Here is a 15,423-nt window from a genome sequence, read left to right on the forward strand (position 1 = left end):
CTCTTAACCCATCTCAGCCAGTCGTGGGTGTTTTGCTTGGATTCCTCCGTTCTGTTCAGCAGTCTGGAGGGTGCCTCCGAGCCAAAAGCTGAAGTGATCTAGGGCTCATCTTGTTTTTTCCTTCCGTCATGGATCAGAGTCTTGTACTGTTATTTTCCAGTGTCTGAAAACATTAGTTTCATGTATTTCATCCCGTTTTCTAGTTGTTTACATTGGGATGGCAAGTCTGGAACCAGTTACTCTCACATAGCCTCTCAAATGTTTTCATTTTCATGGTACACATTGCCAAGCTTTTTTGCTCCAAGGTGATACAAATGTTCACACATTATCTGCTGGGTCTTTCATATTTGTTAGCACCTTGGATTCATCTGGAAATAATTTTGGTGTGAAATGTGATGGTAGAGATCTAGTTTTATTTTTTGCAAATGGTTGAGCATTTGTCTTTAGCAATTACTGTTTTTTTTCATATACACTCTTATATATACTCAGATCTGCTTAATTGGTTTAGTTGATTTTTTAAAAAATTCGGTACCACTCAAATATAATTTCTCTAATTTCGTAATATATTTGTATTATATAGTTTCTCTTCTTCCTGTCTTTGCCCCCCCATCTCTATTACTTGCTACTTATCTTGTTTTAGAACATTTTTGACATTTTTTTAAAAGAAATTAACTGCTCAGCAGAATTTTTAAAAGTGTGGGTGTTTTGTTTTACTCAAATGTTAAGTGCTTTATTTTTTTCTAATTAATCATGGGTCTTAGATATCATGCCATATCAGAACATATAGATTTACCTCATTCATTTTACTGGGTATAATATTTTATTATATGAACATTTCACAATTCACTTAACCAGTTTCCTGTTGATAGGCATTTGTTTATTTTTTATTTTTTTTTACCAAGAGATTGACTTTAGGATCATATTGTCAAGTTATTCCTAAATTGATTTTTTTAAATGTTTATTTATTTTTGAGAGAGAGAGAGAGAGAGAGAGAGAGGGAAGGAGGGAGAACATGAGCAGGGGAGGAGCAGAGACAGAGGGAGACACAGAATCAATAACAGGCTCCAGGCTCTGAGTTGTCAGCACAGAGCCCGATGCCGGGCTTGAACTCACAAACCGTGGGATCATGATCTGAGCTGAAGCCGGACGCTCATCTGACTGAGCAACCAGGCGCCCCCCTATGTTGAGTTTGATTGGGATTTGACTGAGCTTTGAAGTAATTTAGGGGAAAAAAATCTCCTTATACTATTGATTTTGGTTCTGAGTATTTTTAAATACTTATCTTTTGATGGATACTGCCAAACTGACTTCCAGAAAGGATTCTTTGTTTATTTTAATTTTATTTATTTATCGTGTATGTGTGTTTGTGAGAGAGAGAGAGAGAGAGAACATGTACAAGCGGGGAACGGGCAGAGAGAGGGAAAGAGAGAATCCCAGGCAGGCTCTGCACTGTCAGCACAGAGCCCAACGTGGGGCTCAAGCTCATGAACTGTGAGATCATGACTCGAGCCGAAACCTAGAGTCTTAACCGACTGAGTCACCCAGGCGCCCCCAGGAGGGCTGGTTTTATACTACCACCAGAAGTGTATCGGAGTGCTTGTTTTCCTACATCGTCACCAATATAAAAATGTTGTATAATTGGTGTTTTAATTTGTATTCCTTTTTATTTCTGGTAGAATTAAGCTTTTAAAAATATGTTTAGAGCTATGTATTTATATTTTTTGTGTCATTTGAATACTCATATTTTTTTTGCTCATTGATCATCTGTTTTTTTCTTTCCCCTCTTGAGTCTGTACTGTTTAGTACTCTTTCAGTTGTAGCGGGGAAAAAAAGGCAGTTGAGTTAGCTGAACCAGAGGAGGAATTTAAAGGTTGGTTTAATTATTCGGTTGAATAATTAATTAATAATAATTATTAAGTTGAATGAATTAAGTTGATTGAACTGAGGGTAGATCTATATTTACTATCTTAAATAATGTGTTAGGGATCTCTCTCCCTTTCCCTCCATTTCCCTTTTCCTTCATCTTTTTTGTCCTGCTTTCCTTTTTGGCTTCATTCTTGTTCACAGGTTTGTCATTGGATTCATTGTTGGTCACAATTTTTTGCAGTTATAGAAAAGATTTCTGGAATTTTCTAGGTTGCTCTTTCAGAAAGAAAAGAGATTATGGTCATTCTCAGAACCTATATTCACTGCCCCTGGATAACACTGACCTAACCTAGGTACATGCCGATTGCAGGGCCAACCACAGTGTATATGATAACGGGGTATTTTTGATTGGCCCATCCTGTGATTAATACCCTCATAGAATCATGCTAAGTAGAGAAGTTTGCAGAAGGAAGAGATTTAGGACAGACCACAAAACAGAACAAAACAAAATACACAATTCCATTGTAGTTTTTTTTTTAAATTTTTTTTTCAACGTTTTTATTTATTTTTTGGGACAGAGAGAGACAGAGCATGAACGGGGGAGGGGCAGAGAGAGAGGGAGACACAGAATCGGAAACAGGCTCCAGGCTCCGAGCCATCAGCCCAGAGCCCGACGCGGGGCTCGAACTCACGGACTGCGAGATCGTGACCTGGCTGAAGTCGGACGCTTAACCGACTGCGCCACCCAGGCGCCCCTCCATTGTAGTTTTTAAGAGCTTTTTATATTTTAAAGATATGTAAGGTCAATCTTTAAAGTTTCATGAAGGCTGGGATTTTTGTCCGTTTTGTTTACTACTAGATCCTGAGGCACGATAGGGCCTCACACATGGTGTTCAGTAACAATATATTGATTGTATAAATAAAGATATTAATTTTATTTATAGTGATTTTGATATTCAGAAGGTTGAAGTTCATGTAGCCTAATTTATCATTTTTTTCTTTTTGATTTTTTTTTTTGCTTTTATTTCCAGAAACGTTTTATATGATGGTGTTGTTAAGTCTGTTTTTTAAAGTGTTAGCACAAAGATTGCATTCAAATATATATTATTCACATTTTTGGTTAGATAATTCATGACTTTTTTTTCTGGATCTACAAGTATACTGTGCTTCATGCAGCAGAGTTTGAAACTTTATTTTTTGCATAAATGTAATGATTTAAAATCTGCCACTTACTGTATCAAGAAATGTTATACTGAATGGTTTTACAAAAAATTATTTTTAAATCTAATTGATCTCTTTATTAGTGACCAAATGTGTTTGGTGAATTGTACTTTCATATACAAAAAACTTTCTGGTAATTCCAGTGGCATAGGTTCAAAGTCATGTGAAGTGGAGGAAAGCCAAATAGATTTAAGGCTCAGATTTTACATCCTCAGCTGCCTATCAATACGCGTAGCTCCTGCAAAGAGAGGATGGGCACTGTGGTAGAGTGGTGGTGGAGAAAGTGGTGAGGGTGAGAGAGAGCACCAGCCTGGCCTGGCTGGGTCTGCTGAGGAATGCTGGGTCTGAATCCAGCTCTAGTGCCACCAGTGTCCCCAGAGCTCTGGGCTTCCTGTGAGGGAATAAGACTTTCTGTGCATACTTTGTTGAATGTGATTCTTTGATTACTAAAGCAATCACAGTGATTAAAAATTTCAGTGTGTTGAGGGGCGCCTGGGTGGCTCAGTTGGTTAAGCGTCCGACTTCTTCGGCTCAGGTCATGATCTCGTGGTTCGTGGGTTTGAGCCCCGTGTTGGGCTCTGTGCTGACAGCTCAGAGCCTGGAGCCTGTTTCAGATTCTGTGTCTCTCTCTCTCTGTGACCCTCCCCTGTTCATGCTCTGTCTCTCTCTGTCTCAAAAATAAATAAACATTAAAAAAAAATTAAAAAAATTTTGGAGGGGAAGAAAAAAAAAAAAAAGAGGTTAGAGTGGGAGAGAGCCAAAGCATAAGAGACTCTTAAAACTGAGAACAACTCTTAAGAGACTCTTAAAAACTGAGAACAAACTGAGGGTTGATGGGGGGTGGGAGGGAGGGGAGGGTGGGTGATGGGTATTGAGGAGGGCACCTTTTGGGATGGGCACTGGGTGTTGTATGGAAACCAATTTGACAATAAATTTCATATATTAAAAAAAAATAAAATAAAGAATGAAATACAAAAAAAAATTTGGTGTGTTGAATATTAGGTAATTAAATTATAAGGGTTAACTATATTAGAATTTCTTCAAGTAGGCCTCATTTTGAAAGACTTAGGTGCTGAGCTTTTTAAGAAAGTGTTACATTTTAAGAACACTTTCTTAAAAAGCTGAAACAAAACAAACAAAGGGGGAAAAAAAGACAAACGGAGAAAGAGACTCTTAACTATGGAGAACCTGATGGTTACCAGGGCAGAAGTGGTGGAGGGATGTGTGAAATAAACTAGGTGATGGGGATTAAGGAGTGTGCTTGTCATGATGAGTTCCAGGTGATGTATAAAATTGTTGAATCACTGTATTGTATACCTGAAACTAATTTAACTCTGTATGTTTACTGGAATTAAAATAAAAAACTTAAAGAGAACATAATATCAACATTTATAAAGGAAATCCTGTAGGATATGCAAGAAGAAATAAAGATAAACCTACAGAAAAAGTGTTCTATTGGCAATTCTCCAGCTCTGACATACATGTATTATTTATTTTCAGAATTCATGTTAGATACTAATCTTTTCTTTTTTTTAAATTTTTAAATTTTCAAATTTCCCATAGTGCCTAAGACCACTCCTCATGCGTATGGCCCAATAAAGCCATAAATATTTATTTAATTGATAAAGTTATTTTATTCATATTGATGTCTTTTGGAAGAGAAACTGAAGGATGAATAATCTGCAAATCTTACCAGTTTATTTACATAATTCTCTGGGAGAAATAGCCCCTGTAATGTTAACTAGATGTCATATTTCCTAATAACAGGATTTTAACAGAAAAGAGCAATGTCAACATTTTATTTTTAGCTGGTTTAACATAAAAAATAAACACTCCTTTCTAAAAAAGTAACATAGTCTTAAGCTTTCCAGTAGAAGAGTGTGGTTTCATTATCCCAAAGCTAATGAACAATCATTAGAGCAATCAGTACATACTGTTTAATAGTTTTTTTTTTTTTTTTAAGGTACAGGGAAAACAATGGTGATGGACATGTTTTATGCTTATGTGGAAATGAAGAGGAAGAAACGGGTTCATTTTCATGGTTTCATGCTAGATGTTCATGAAAGTAAGTTAAATGATCTAAAAGAAGGGGTTTTTAAGTGGACAAACACTACAAAATACTTTTCTTCATCTTTTAAAATTCTTAATCTTTTATCTTTTAAAATATTAGATTTTGCTTAAAGTAAGGTTTTATTTGGTTTCATTTGTTTTGTGCTATATTGAAATGATTTGTAGCGTATTTAGAGTTGATCCTAAAGACAGATTCAAAATCAGTACTTCCCAATAAGAGAAGAGAGGTTACTATATGAAGGTCAGGTATTTTCTCCTTCTACTAAGGGCCAATAAGAAATGTTAAAAACTCACTTATTTGGAGAAGTTGTTCTTGATTAGGTCCTTTCCTCTGTGTTACCTTAGCATGTAGGCATTCATGTACTTGTAGGCATGCTTTATTGTTTGTCAACGTTCCTTTTTAAAAAATTTTTTATTTTTATTTTTTGAGAGCGAGCTCTGTGTGCGAGGGAGTGTGTGCAAGTGGGGGAGCAGCTGAGGGAGAAGGAGGAGGGTATTTTAAGCAGACTCCGTGCTCAACAGGGAGCCTCAGTTGGGGCTCGATTTCACAGTCCTGAGACTATGACCTGAGCCAAAATGAAGAGTCAGACGCTCAACCAACTGTGCCACTCAGGCGCCCTGCTTTGTTGGTGTTCTTAAGTTATGTCATTTTGCATTACTTGTCTACCAGCTATACTAACCTCACCAGGGCGGGAACATTGTATTTTTCTTCTAATACTTTCAGCATTTAGTACACATATAATGAGTGAAGTGGGACTGGCTAGAGACCAGGAAGCATCCTGATTATGTATGCTAGACGTAGGGCAGGATCACCTCCTCTGCCTCCATCTCTGAAATCCTCAGCAGTAAGACTGATCTGTTGATCCACCTAGTTACCATCTTGTCATCTAGCCTATCATTTGTCATCTCTGAAGTGATTGAAAAGAGGGGGGATGGGATGACTACAAAGTGTTCTTACAGCCATGGGAATGCATTAATATGTGAACAACTTATTTTGAGGTAGAGAAAGTGCAACCAATTTTCAATAATCACATTTGATTTTATGTGGCATTTACACGTAATTTTTATGTTTACGCTAAGATTTCATTTAGAGATTTAAAAGATATGTTATAGTTGTCTAAAATGGACTATTAATACAATATTTGATTTGTGTTTAATTTTATCCATTAAAGGAATACACCGCCTTAAACAGAGTTTGCCAAAAAGGAAACCAGGATTCATGGCTAAATCGTATGATCCGATAGCTCCCATAGCTGAAGAAATCAGCGAAGAGGCATGTCTCTTATGTTTTGATGAGTTTCAGGTGAGGTAGAGATATTTCATAGATGTAGAATGGTATGCTGAATGATATGTGAAGATTTAAATTCTGTTCCTGATTTTATCATTGTTTTATAAATTGATTTGACACATTACCTCTTATGACTTTATTTTACTGTCTGGTCCAGGAGTCAGCAAACTATGGCTTGCAAAGGGAAAATCTTGCCCATCTGCTTTTGTATGGCCAGTGAGAAAAGAATGATTTTTATATTTTTAAAGAGTCTTTTCAAAAAGAAAAAGAAAATGCAACAAAGGCCATATGTGGCTTGCAAAACCTAGAACATTTACTACTCAGTCTTTTATAGGAAAAGTTTGCCTTCCCCTATATTAGTCAGTGGATTTACATTTCCCCTATACCACAATGGAGATAATGTTGATTACACAATAATGTCTAAAGATATTTGAAGTTTTTTTAAATGTTTATTTTTATTTTGAGAGAGAGTGTGCACACACAAGCAAGCATGAGAGGGGAAGGGGGAGAGCATTGGACAATCCCAAGCAGGCTGTGTGCTGTCAGCACAGAGCTGGACTCGGGGACTCGATCTTATGAACTGTGAGATCATGAACTGAGCTGAAATCAAGAGTCAGACGCTCAGCCAACTGAGCCACCCAGGCACCCCTGAAGTTTTTTGAAAACATTATATAAAAAAACAAATGATTCACTCATCTCATATAGACTTTACAACTTATTTGTGATAAAGGGAGGGAGTTCGCCCTCCTTGAACTTCTAAAGTTTCTTCTAGTATTAGGATTCTCTGAAATAGTACGTTTAAATTGGTAATATGTTAATTTCTGATCTTTATTTCCTATGAGAGCAAATATAGCATGCCAGCAAATACTGTGTCTTACTTTTTTTTCTGTATCCCAGAGTTTAACACCACCACCACCACCACCACCACCAACAGATACTCTAGTTAAGAATTATTTCCTCATTTCACTGCTTTCTTTAGTAGTTCTGAAATGCAGTAGCTGATTTTTCTATAATGCTTATCAGAAGAGCAATTGGTTATTGGAATAAAAATAGAAAAACCATAAGTACTGAATATAAGCTTAAAAATAGGGCATCACTGGGGTGCCTGGGTGGCTTAGTCAGTTAAGCATCTGACTTCAGCTCAGGTCGTGATCTCAAGGTTGAGTTCAAGACCCACATCAGGCTCTCTGCTGTCAGCACAAAAGCCTGCTTTGGATCTTCTATCCCTCTCTCTCTCTGTCCCTTCCCTGCTTGTTCTCTCTGTCTCAAGAATAAATTTTTTTTTTTTAACGTTTATTTATTTTTGAAACAGAAAGAGACAGAGCATGAACGGGGGAGGGGCAAAGAGAGAGGGAGACACAGAACCGGAAGCGGGCTCCAGGCTCCGAGCCATCAGCCCAGAGCCCGACGCGGGGCTCGAACTCATGGACCGTGAGATCGTGACCTGAGCTGAAGTTGGATGCTTAACCGACTGAGCCACCCAGGCGCCCCAAGAATAAATAAACTTAAAAAAAAAAAAAGTTTCACTCCCAAAGCTTTTGAATAATATTTCTGGAGCTGAGTGCAGAAATTCCCATGTCTGATTGCGTAAAATAAAGGCCCAGAGAACTTTCAAGGGTAGGAAGCTAACACTTTGTGCCTACTCTGAGGTGGGCCCTGGTGAGTCACACATTTTATTTAAGCCTCACAACATATTTGTGATGAAGGGAGGGAGCCGTCCTAGTTGAATTGTAAAGTTTCTTAACAGTTTTAAGATTCTCTGAAATAATGCATTTAAATTGGTAGTGAGTTATTTCTTGTTCTTCTGTGTTTAAAACCTGGGTTGGTGGGAAGATAAGAGGCCAGGATGCCTTTATCCCAAATGAGGCATGAGAAGTCTCCTTTAGTAGCTTGACACACTTAATCTAAGAGCAGTCTTGCTTTATGAGAGAAGAGAAAGAAGAATTTTTGCCAGGAATGGTGTTACACTGAGCCATCTAAGGGGGAGGAATCTTTATTTCATTTTCCCTTCAGTCTATTAAGATACCCTGGCATTCACTTTTTGTACTGTACAGCCACAAAGGTCTTCAGAAGAAAGGCTGATGGGCAAGAAATGTTTACTTACTACTCTGAAGAAGAGTACTAAGTACACCAATGTGTTGCAGAAAGAAAAGGGCCTCATTTAGTTTTTTTTTTTTTTTAATTAATTTATTTTGAAAGAGAGCATGCATGTGAGCCGGGAAGAGGCAGAGACAGAGAGAGAGAGAGGGAGGGAGGGAGAGAGAGAGAGAAAATCTCAAGCAGGCTCCGAGCTGTCAATGCAGAGCCAGAGGTAGGGCTCTATCTCACGAACTGTGAGATCATGACCTGAGCCTAAACCAAGAGTCAGAAGCTCAACCGACTGAGCCACCCAGGTACCCCTAGTTCTAAAAGTAGCACCAAGTTGACAGTTACGCTGTCTTCAATAACAGAAGTCAGCAATCAATCAGGGAAGGCCATTTCTCTTGTTTCCTCATTATGAGTCTCTTAACCACAGTTTCCCTAAATAAAATTGAGTTGGCACAGTTAAATTAAAAAAAAAAAGTATATGTTTATTTATTTATTTTGAGAGAGACAGCATGGGGGGGGAAGGGAGAGAGAGTGAGAAAAAGAGAGAGAGAGAGAGAAAGAGAAAGAGAGAGAGAGAGAGAGAGAGAGAATCCCAAGCAGTCTCTGTGCTGGCGTGGGGCTCAAACTCATGAAACTGTGAGATCATACATGACTTGACCCGAAACCAAGAGCTGGACACTCAACCAGCTGAGCCACCCAGGCACCTCTGAAGTTAAAATTTTTAAAAAGGGTACTAACACCCAACCTTTGTAAAATGATTCATGGTTTACAAATTTTTCTTATATGCTTCATTTAATTCTATAAAATAGTTATGATATTCATTATGTAGATGAGGATATAGAGGCGTCAGAATTTCCTCGGTATCATATGAAAATCATTACCCTTAACTTAAAATGTATAAATTTTAAAACTTTGAGAGAAAAGATTGGCCTGTTTCTGTGACATGATGACCATTGACAAGACTATTTAAGAAGCTAAGGAAGTAATGAAAATTTGGTTGTGCAAAGGAGATCCTGCAAAGATTAATAGCAAGCAGGGCCAAATTACCCATGAGGTGCAGGAGGCACAGTACTTAGGGTCCATGATACTTTTAGGACCCCATGAAAATATTTTAATTTCTTTTAAAATTTGAAGAAAAAATGAATGTATCATCATGAATTCAGCCTGTATCTGTCTGTATCTGTATATATCTTACACCACCATAGTCATAAAATACAATTATGTATATAAACACACATATTTTCAAATGTATTTTCTAATTGAGGAAGGGGCTCATGAAGGCAAAACCAGGAAAGTCATAATGTTGCCCTGATAGTGAGGTGATAACAGAAACCTGTCTGGTTGCACGGGGCATTCTCCATTGAGTTCCAATTTCGGAAGGTTGATGCTTGGCTGGGAAGAAGGAAACAAAAGCAACTCTCAGGATACTTATGTTCCAAATGAGTGAGTCTTGCAAAAGAAAGGCAGGCAGTAAAAATGATTTTTTAAATTAAGTATTAAGGAGATCAAGGGGGATACAGGCCCCTTGCCTGTAAAATGTTACTTGTCAACAAAGAGAGAGTGGATGTGATGGAACTGTCATCACCTGCCCTGACCAGAGTTGGTTTGATGTTCATTCATTTGTTTACTCATCCATCCCTGTTGCCTTAAATAAAGAACCTTATCCCATACTATAAGACCCTATCTGACCCACAGTCAAATGGACCATGTCTGGACATCTGATCTCTGAGTAGCCTACACGGTTGTCAACAATATTGCACTTTTTGGTGTGCCCTGGGGATGGAGCCAATCATATACTCCATCTCATGTCTTTCAAGTAAAATGCAGTTTTACTGCACAGTAATGAAACAAGGGCAGTTCCTGCACAGTAATGAAACAGGAACAAAGAGACCTAGGAAATAACTGAATCCCATTAGGGGGAAGACTACAAGGCTGCTCCCTGAACAGCCACTGAACTCTCCAGAGCTACCTATGCTCTGAAGCCAATCTTTAGCTCCGGTTCCCAGTAGGTGCTAACAGTGCTGTTCCCATCCTGGTGTCTTATTTATTTATTTCTGAGAGAGAGAGAGAGAGAGAGACAGAGAGACAGAGAGACAGAGAGAGAGAGCAAGCATGCACATGTGCAAGCAGGGGGGAGTGGTAGAGGGAGAGGGAGAGAGAGAGTCTTGAGCAGTCTCCATGCTCAGCAAGAAACCCATGCAGAGCTCTGTCTCACAACTGTGAGATCCTGACCTGAGCTGAAATCGAGAGTTGGACGCTTAACTGACTGAGCCACGTAGCTGCGCTCCATGCATCCTGGAGTCTTAAGTAAACCCCTTTTCTTTATCTGAATCTCCTGTCCCTGTTTCTTGCAAGCAGTCTCGATGAGGATGGAACTCCTGTTTTGCTCTTATCTGCCTTAGTGGTAGGGATTTCCCTGTGGTCTGTAAAAGCTAGCATAAATAGGAGTACTGTGAGGAAATGCCACCTTCCTTCATATAAAATCCAGTACCTCCAGTGGAAGGAGAATTACCTGATGAACTAAAGACAAAAGATCCCAGAGATGAGGTATCTCTTAGGATGCTTTTGACTGCAGGTAACAGAAAACCCAATTTAAAAAGGCTTAAACTCTAAGTGGGGGGTGGGGGGGGGTAGGGATGGAATACAATAAGATAGTGTCATTCCTTTTATTCAAGCCTGCCCCCTTCCTCTCTGATCTTATCTCCTATACTTTCAGCCTTGCTCATTGCTCCCTACTATTTCCATCCCTATTGTTTTCATAGATTGGGGAACTATAGCTAATAGATTTGGGTGTTAAACCAAATGCTTCTTTCCCGTCAGGACTCTGAAGAAAATTTGCTCAGAGATGGTAAAACAAGACTGAATACCAAATTGATTGCCTTTGTTTAATCCCAAATGCTGCTAGAATGAAGCATTCTGGTATGTCAGAGTTGACAACATGAGAGACTCTCTGCTTTTAAGAAAGTTGGCCTGCATGTCTTAGGATGAAACATGTTAGTAGTTTTGCTCTTTTATTTCCTCTACAATTCCAGACTCGAGCCCTGGAGTCTGTATGCAAGACCCTGTATGCAAGAAAAGGCCAATATCTGCACATACCCACTGTTGAGAAGAACCAGGAAAGCAAGAGTATAAGGGCAAGAATATGTCCCTTAAGAGCAGAGATGATCACTGAGCAGTACCTGGATCTCCTAGTTTTAATATCTGGACTGTGTTCCACTGGTCTTAGAGAAGCTCCTCCAACACACCAACACTGGATTATTTCTACTCCAAATCTCTCCTTGTCTCTCATTCCAAAATTCAAGAGGATAAAAGGATACCTCCAAAATATTGCTGCAGCAGCATTCCGATCCCCAACATCCACACAATTTAGAACAAATAAGCAGAGCCTTTGCACTGAACTTTCTGCCTGGGACGATCTCTCCTGGATACCTCTAAGAGTCTCTCACTTCTTCACATCTTTGCTCAGTTACCTCCTTAACAAGACCTATTCCTACAAAATTGCAATTTGCCATTAATCAGTGTCCCTTACTATCCTTTAAAGAAAATTTTTTTTAACGTTTTTTTATTCTTGAGAGAGGGTGAGAGAGAGAGAGAGAGAGAGACAGAGCGTGAGTAGGGAGGAGCAGAGAGAGAGAGAGAGAGAGGGAGACACAGAATCCAAAGCAGGCTCCAGGCTGTGAGCTGTCAGCACAGACGTGGGCTGGAACTCAGGAACCATGAGATCATGACCTGAGCCGAAGTTGTATGCTTAACTGATTGAGCCACCCAGGCACTCTAAAATCATTCTTTAAAAAAATAACATATCATCTTCTGGTAGATAATATATTACTTATTATGTTTACTATTTATATAATTCCTCCATAACAATGTAAACTTGAAGGCAGGAATCTTTGTGTGTTTTTTTGAATGTTTATTTATTTATTTTGAGAGAGATTGAGTGAGTGAGAGAGGGGTGGAGAGAGGGAGAGAGAGAATCCCAAGCAGGTCCTCCAGTGTCAGTGCAGAGCCCAATGAGGGGCTCAATGCCAAGAACCGTGAGCTCATGACCTGAGCCAAAATCAAGAGTCAGTCGCTTGACTGAGCCACCCAGGCACCCAGGAATCTGTTTTTAATTGACGTATCTCAATTAGAGATAGAACAGTGTTTGAGGATGAATGAATGAATAATAGTGAGTGAATGAATGAATGAATGAATGAATAAATCTAGTACCAAATGATAAATATTGAGCTAGTCTCCCAACTAAGTCCCACTTCTCTTATGTATAATAACTACCCACAATTTTTCCTGTCAACATTCTGAATTATCTTAACTTTTTTGTCTAATTTAATAGATGAAAAGTGGCATCTCATTGTTTTAATATTTATTCCTTTAAGTAATAATATAGTTGGATTTTTTCTATGTTTATTTACTAACTACTTAAAATTCATCTTTTATGAACTGAGACAATGCCATTTATTGGAATGCTTACATTCCATCTATTATGTGTATTCTGTAATAACATTAGTTTTTGTTTGTTGAGTACTGTGGGGCTATGTTCTTAACTACTGTACTATGCTAAGTATCATTCTATAGCTAAAATTCTATACAGCTACATATAAATAATATGCAATTATACTAGCATATATACGATACATAGATAATACAGCTGACATTTCTTGAGGATTTACTCTAAGGATCATAACAATTTTGCAAGGTAGGTATTGTTACTACCTTCATTATATTGATGAGGAAATTAAGGGTCAGAGAAGTTAAGTAACTTGTCCAAGGTCACACAGCTGGTAACTCAGTTTGAATTCATTGTTGGTGCTCTGATTCATTAGTAGTAACAGCTACGTTGTATGTTCTCTTTGGTATATGATGTCTTGTGTTATATATTTAAATACATAGATCTAGAGCTGAGTTGACTTTTAGTAGATATTTTAATGACAGAACCTAAAAATTATCCTTAAGCCTATTAAGTCTGGTATAATACATTGCTGATTTTCTAGAAAAGAATTTTTTTGGCCCTTTTTTCTTAACAGCCATATGTCTGCAATCATCACGTCACTTTTAAAATTGAATCCTACTAGTAGTCTTGATTTTTAACTAGTTATTATTGGCCTTTTGGTAGTGTTAATATAATATTTATTTTACTGGGGAGCTGGATGGGAATTATTGCTGCTTAAAATCAAGAATACATGTGCTCTTGAATTTGAGGAATTTAAAAATTATGTTTTGGTAGCATTCAGATTATATTTCCGGAATATATTCTTCATCAGCTTGGTCATTTTAACTAAGTATAGCATTTCAGTTTTGCCTGTAGTATCAAATATACTATTCTTGTTTTGTTTGAGAAATTTGGCTAGGTAGGTTGTTTTTATGTGTTTTAGTTGCTAAAATAAAAGAACAGCTTTTCCTCAGAGTTTTCTGTAGGGTCTTCATTGTGTTGACTTTGAATGATTATGTTTCTTATTACATCATTTATGAATCTGAAGGTATACAATACTGAAGGAAACCGATTTAAAAAAAAATGTTATTTCTTCCTGTCCCTTTCAGGGACACTGGATGGATGTTTTACTAATATGGTCTTAAAAACAAACAAAAAAAAAGAATTCTGATGAGCAGAATATCATGCAAAATTCTCCTCTGTAAGCTATCAATATCATTTAAAAAATAGTTTGACCGTTTTTGTAAAACAGAAAAGCTATTAAAAACTGCTAATAAAAAATAGGTGCTTATTTTTGTGCTAATACTAATTACTGATAATGCATGCTTATGTTTGTCACTCATTACATGGCACTGTACCAATCAGTGGGTGACTGAGACTCGAGCACTTACATATGTAAATTAACCATTAGATTTTCTGTTTTTCCTTTTTTACTTAAGTGAGTCATAATGGAAAGCAACTCTAGGTCATAAAAAATCTTTTCTCTTTAATGCTAATGAAATGTCTCCCCTCTCTGTATTAGCAGACTACCCTTATTGGTAATCTGTAGCCTTCTCTTTTGTTCCTGGTGGTAATGAAATGCTGGGTGCTAAAAAAGCCCGCTCTCCAAGAATGTGTGGCCAATTGTCTTCTGTTCACTTATACTGTAAAATTACTGTTCCCCAGCAAAGCTGAACAAGTGCGGGGACAAGATCAAAAGAGTATACATTGGCACCCGGCTACACCAAGTGACTCCTGCTTTATTAATTAGCCATAGCTTCTCCAAGTTAATTTACTCTGATAGAGCAAAAACATTTCGTAATACAAAAACAACAAATGATAATTCAACCACGAGTCTTTAATAGTTTGCTTTCTTCAACTTCCAATTTAAATCTTTGCAGTATGTTATAAGCTAAATGTCTCTTCACTCTTCTGAACCTTAGCGCACAAAAGCTGTTTTTAATTTTTTTCAACAACATTAGTGAGATACTCGAAGGACAATTTTTATTTTCTAAAATTGGTAACTTTTAATTGATATCATTCTTTTTAAAAGTCAGTGTATTGGGAATCTAATTTAAAAGTGCACTTGCTTCTGAAATTTGCAAGCTTGTTTGTTCTCTCATCAGAAATGCCACTGGTGTTTAAGCATTTGAAAGGGGCCTTCTCTGTGAGTATTTTTGCGGAAGCAAAATTTGACAGTGAACCTAAGCTCCAAATTTAATAATATCACTTTCTTCTTAAATAATTAAATACTACTTTTCATTTTAGTCACCACTTTGTAAGCTCCTGAAGTCTTTTTAATTTAAGGAGTCTCCAGTAGTTTTTTTAGCTAATGTTTTAAAGTTAGAACTTGAGACAGCAAAAAAAGATCTGTGGGCACAGCCCCATTTTCTGGTTTGTTTTTGTTTTTGTTCAGGTGGGAAGGAAATAATGTAACGTTTGTGTAAGATAATCACCTGAAAAGAGAAAAGAGATGGAGCCCTGT

At 37.6% G+C, this 15,423-nt stretch overlaps 1 protein-coding gene across 2 annotated transcripts in view; it reads left to right on the forward strand.

Annotated features, from left to right (window-relative positions):
* AFG1L (AFG1 like ATPase) overlaps nt 1–15,423 on the forward strand; it is a 200,802-nt gene that overhangs the window by 62,714 nt on the left and 122,665 nt on the right. For both annotated transcript variants that reach the window (XM_006931927.5, XR_006598149.1), the window contains exons 5-6: nt 5,051–5,152; nt 6,330–6,460. In XM_006931927.5, coding sequence (XP_006931989.3) covers nt 5,051–5,152; nt 6,330–6,460 — 233 coding nt within the window. The remainder of the gene's footprint in view (nt 1–5,050; nt 5,153–6,329; nt 6,461–15,423) is intronic.

The sequence above is a fragment of the Felis catus genome, chromosome B2, assembly GCF_018350175.1.
Source record: "Felis catus isolate Fca126 chromosome B2, F.catus_Fca126_mat1.0, whole genome shotgun sequence".
Classification (NCBI taxonomy): domain Eukaryota; kingdom Metazoa; phylum Chordata; class Mammalia; order Carnivora; family Felidae; genus Felis; species Felis catus.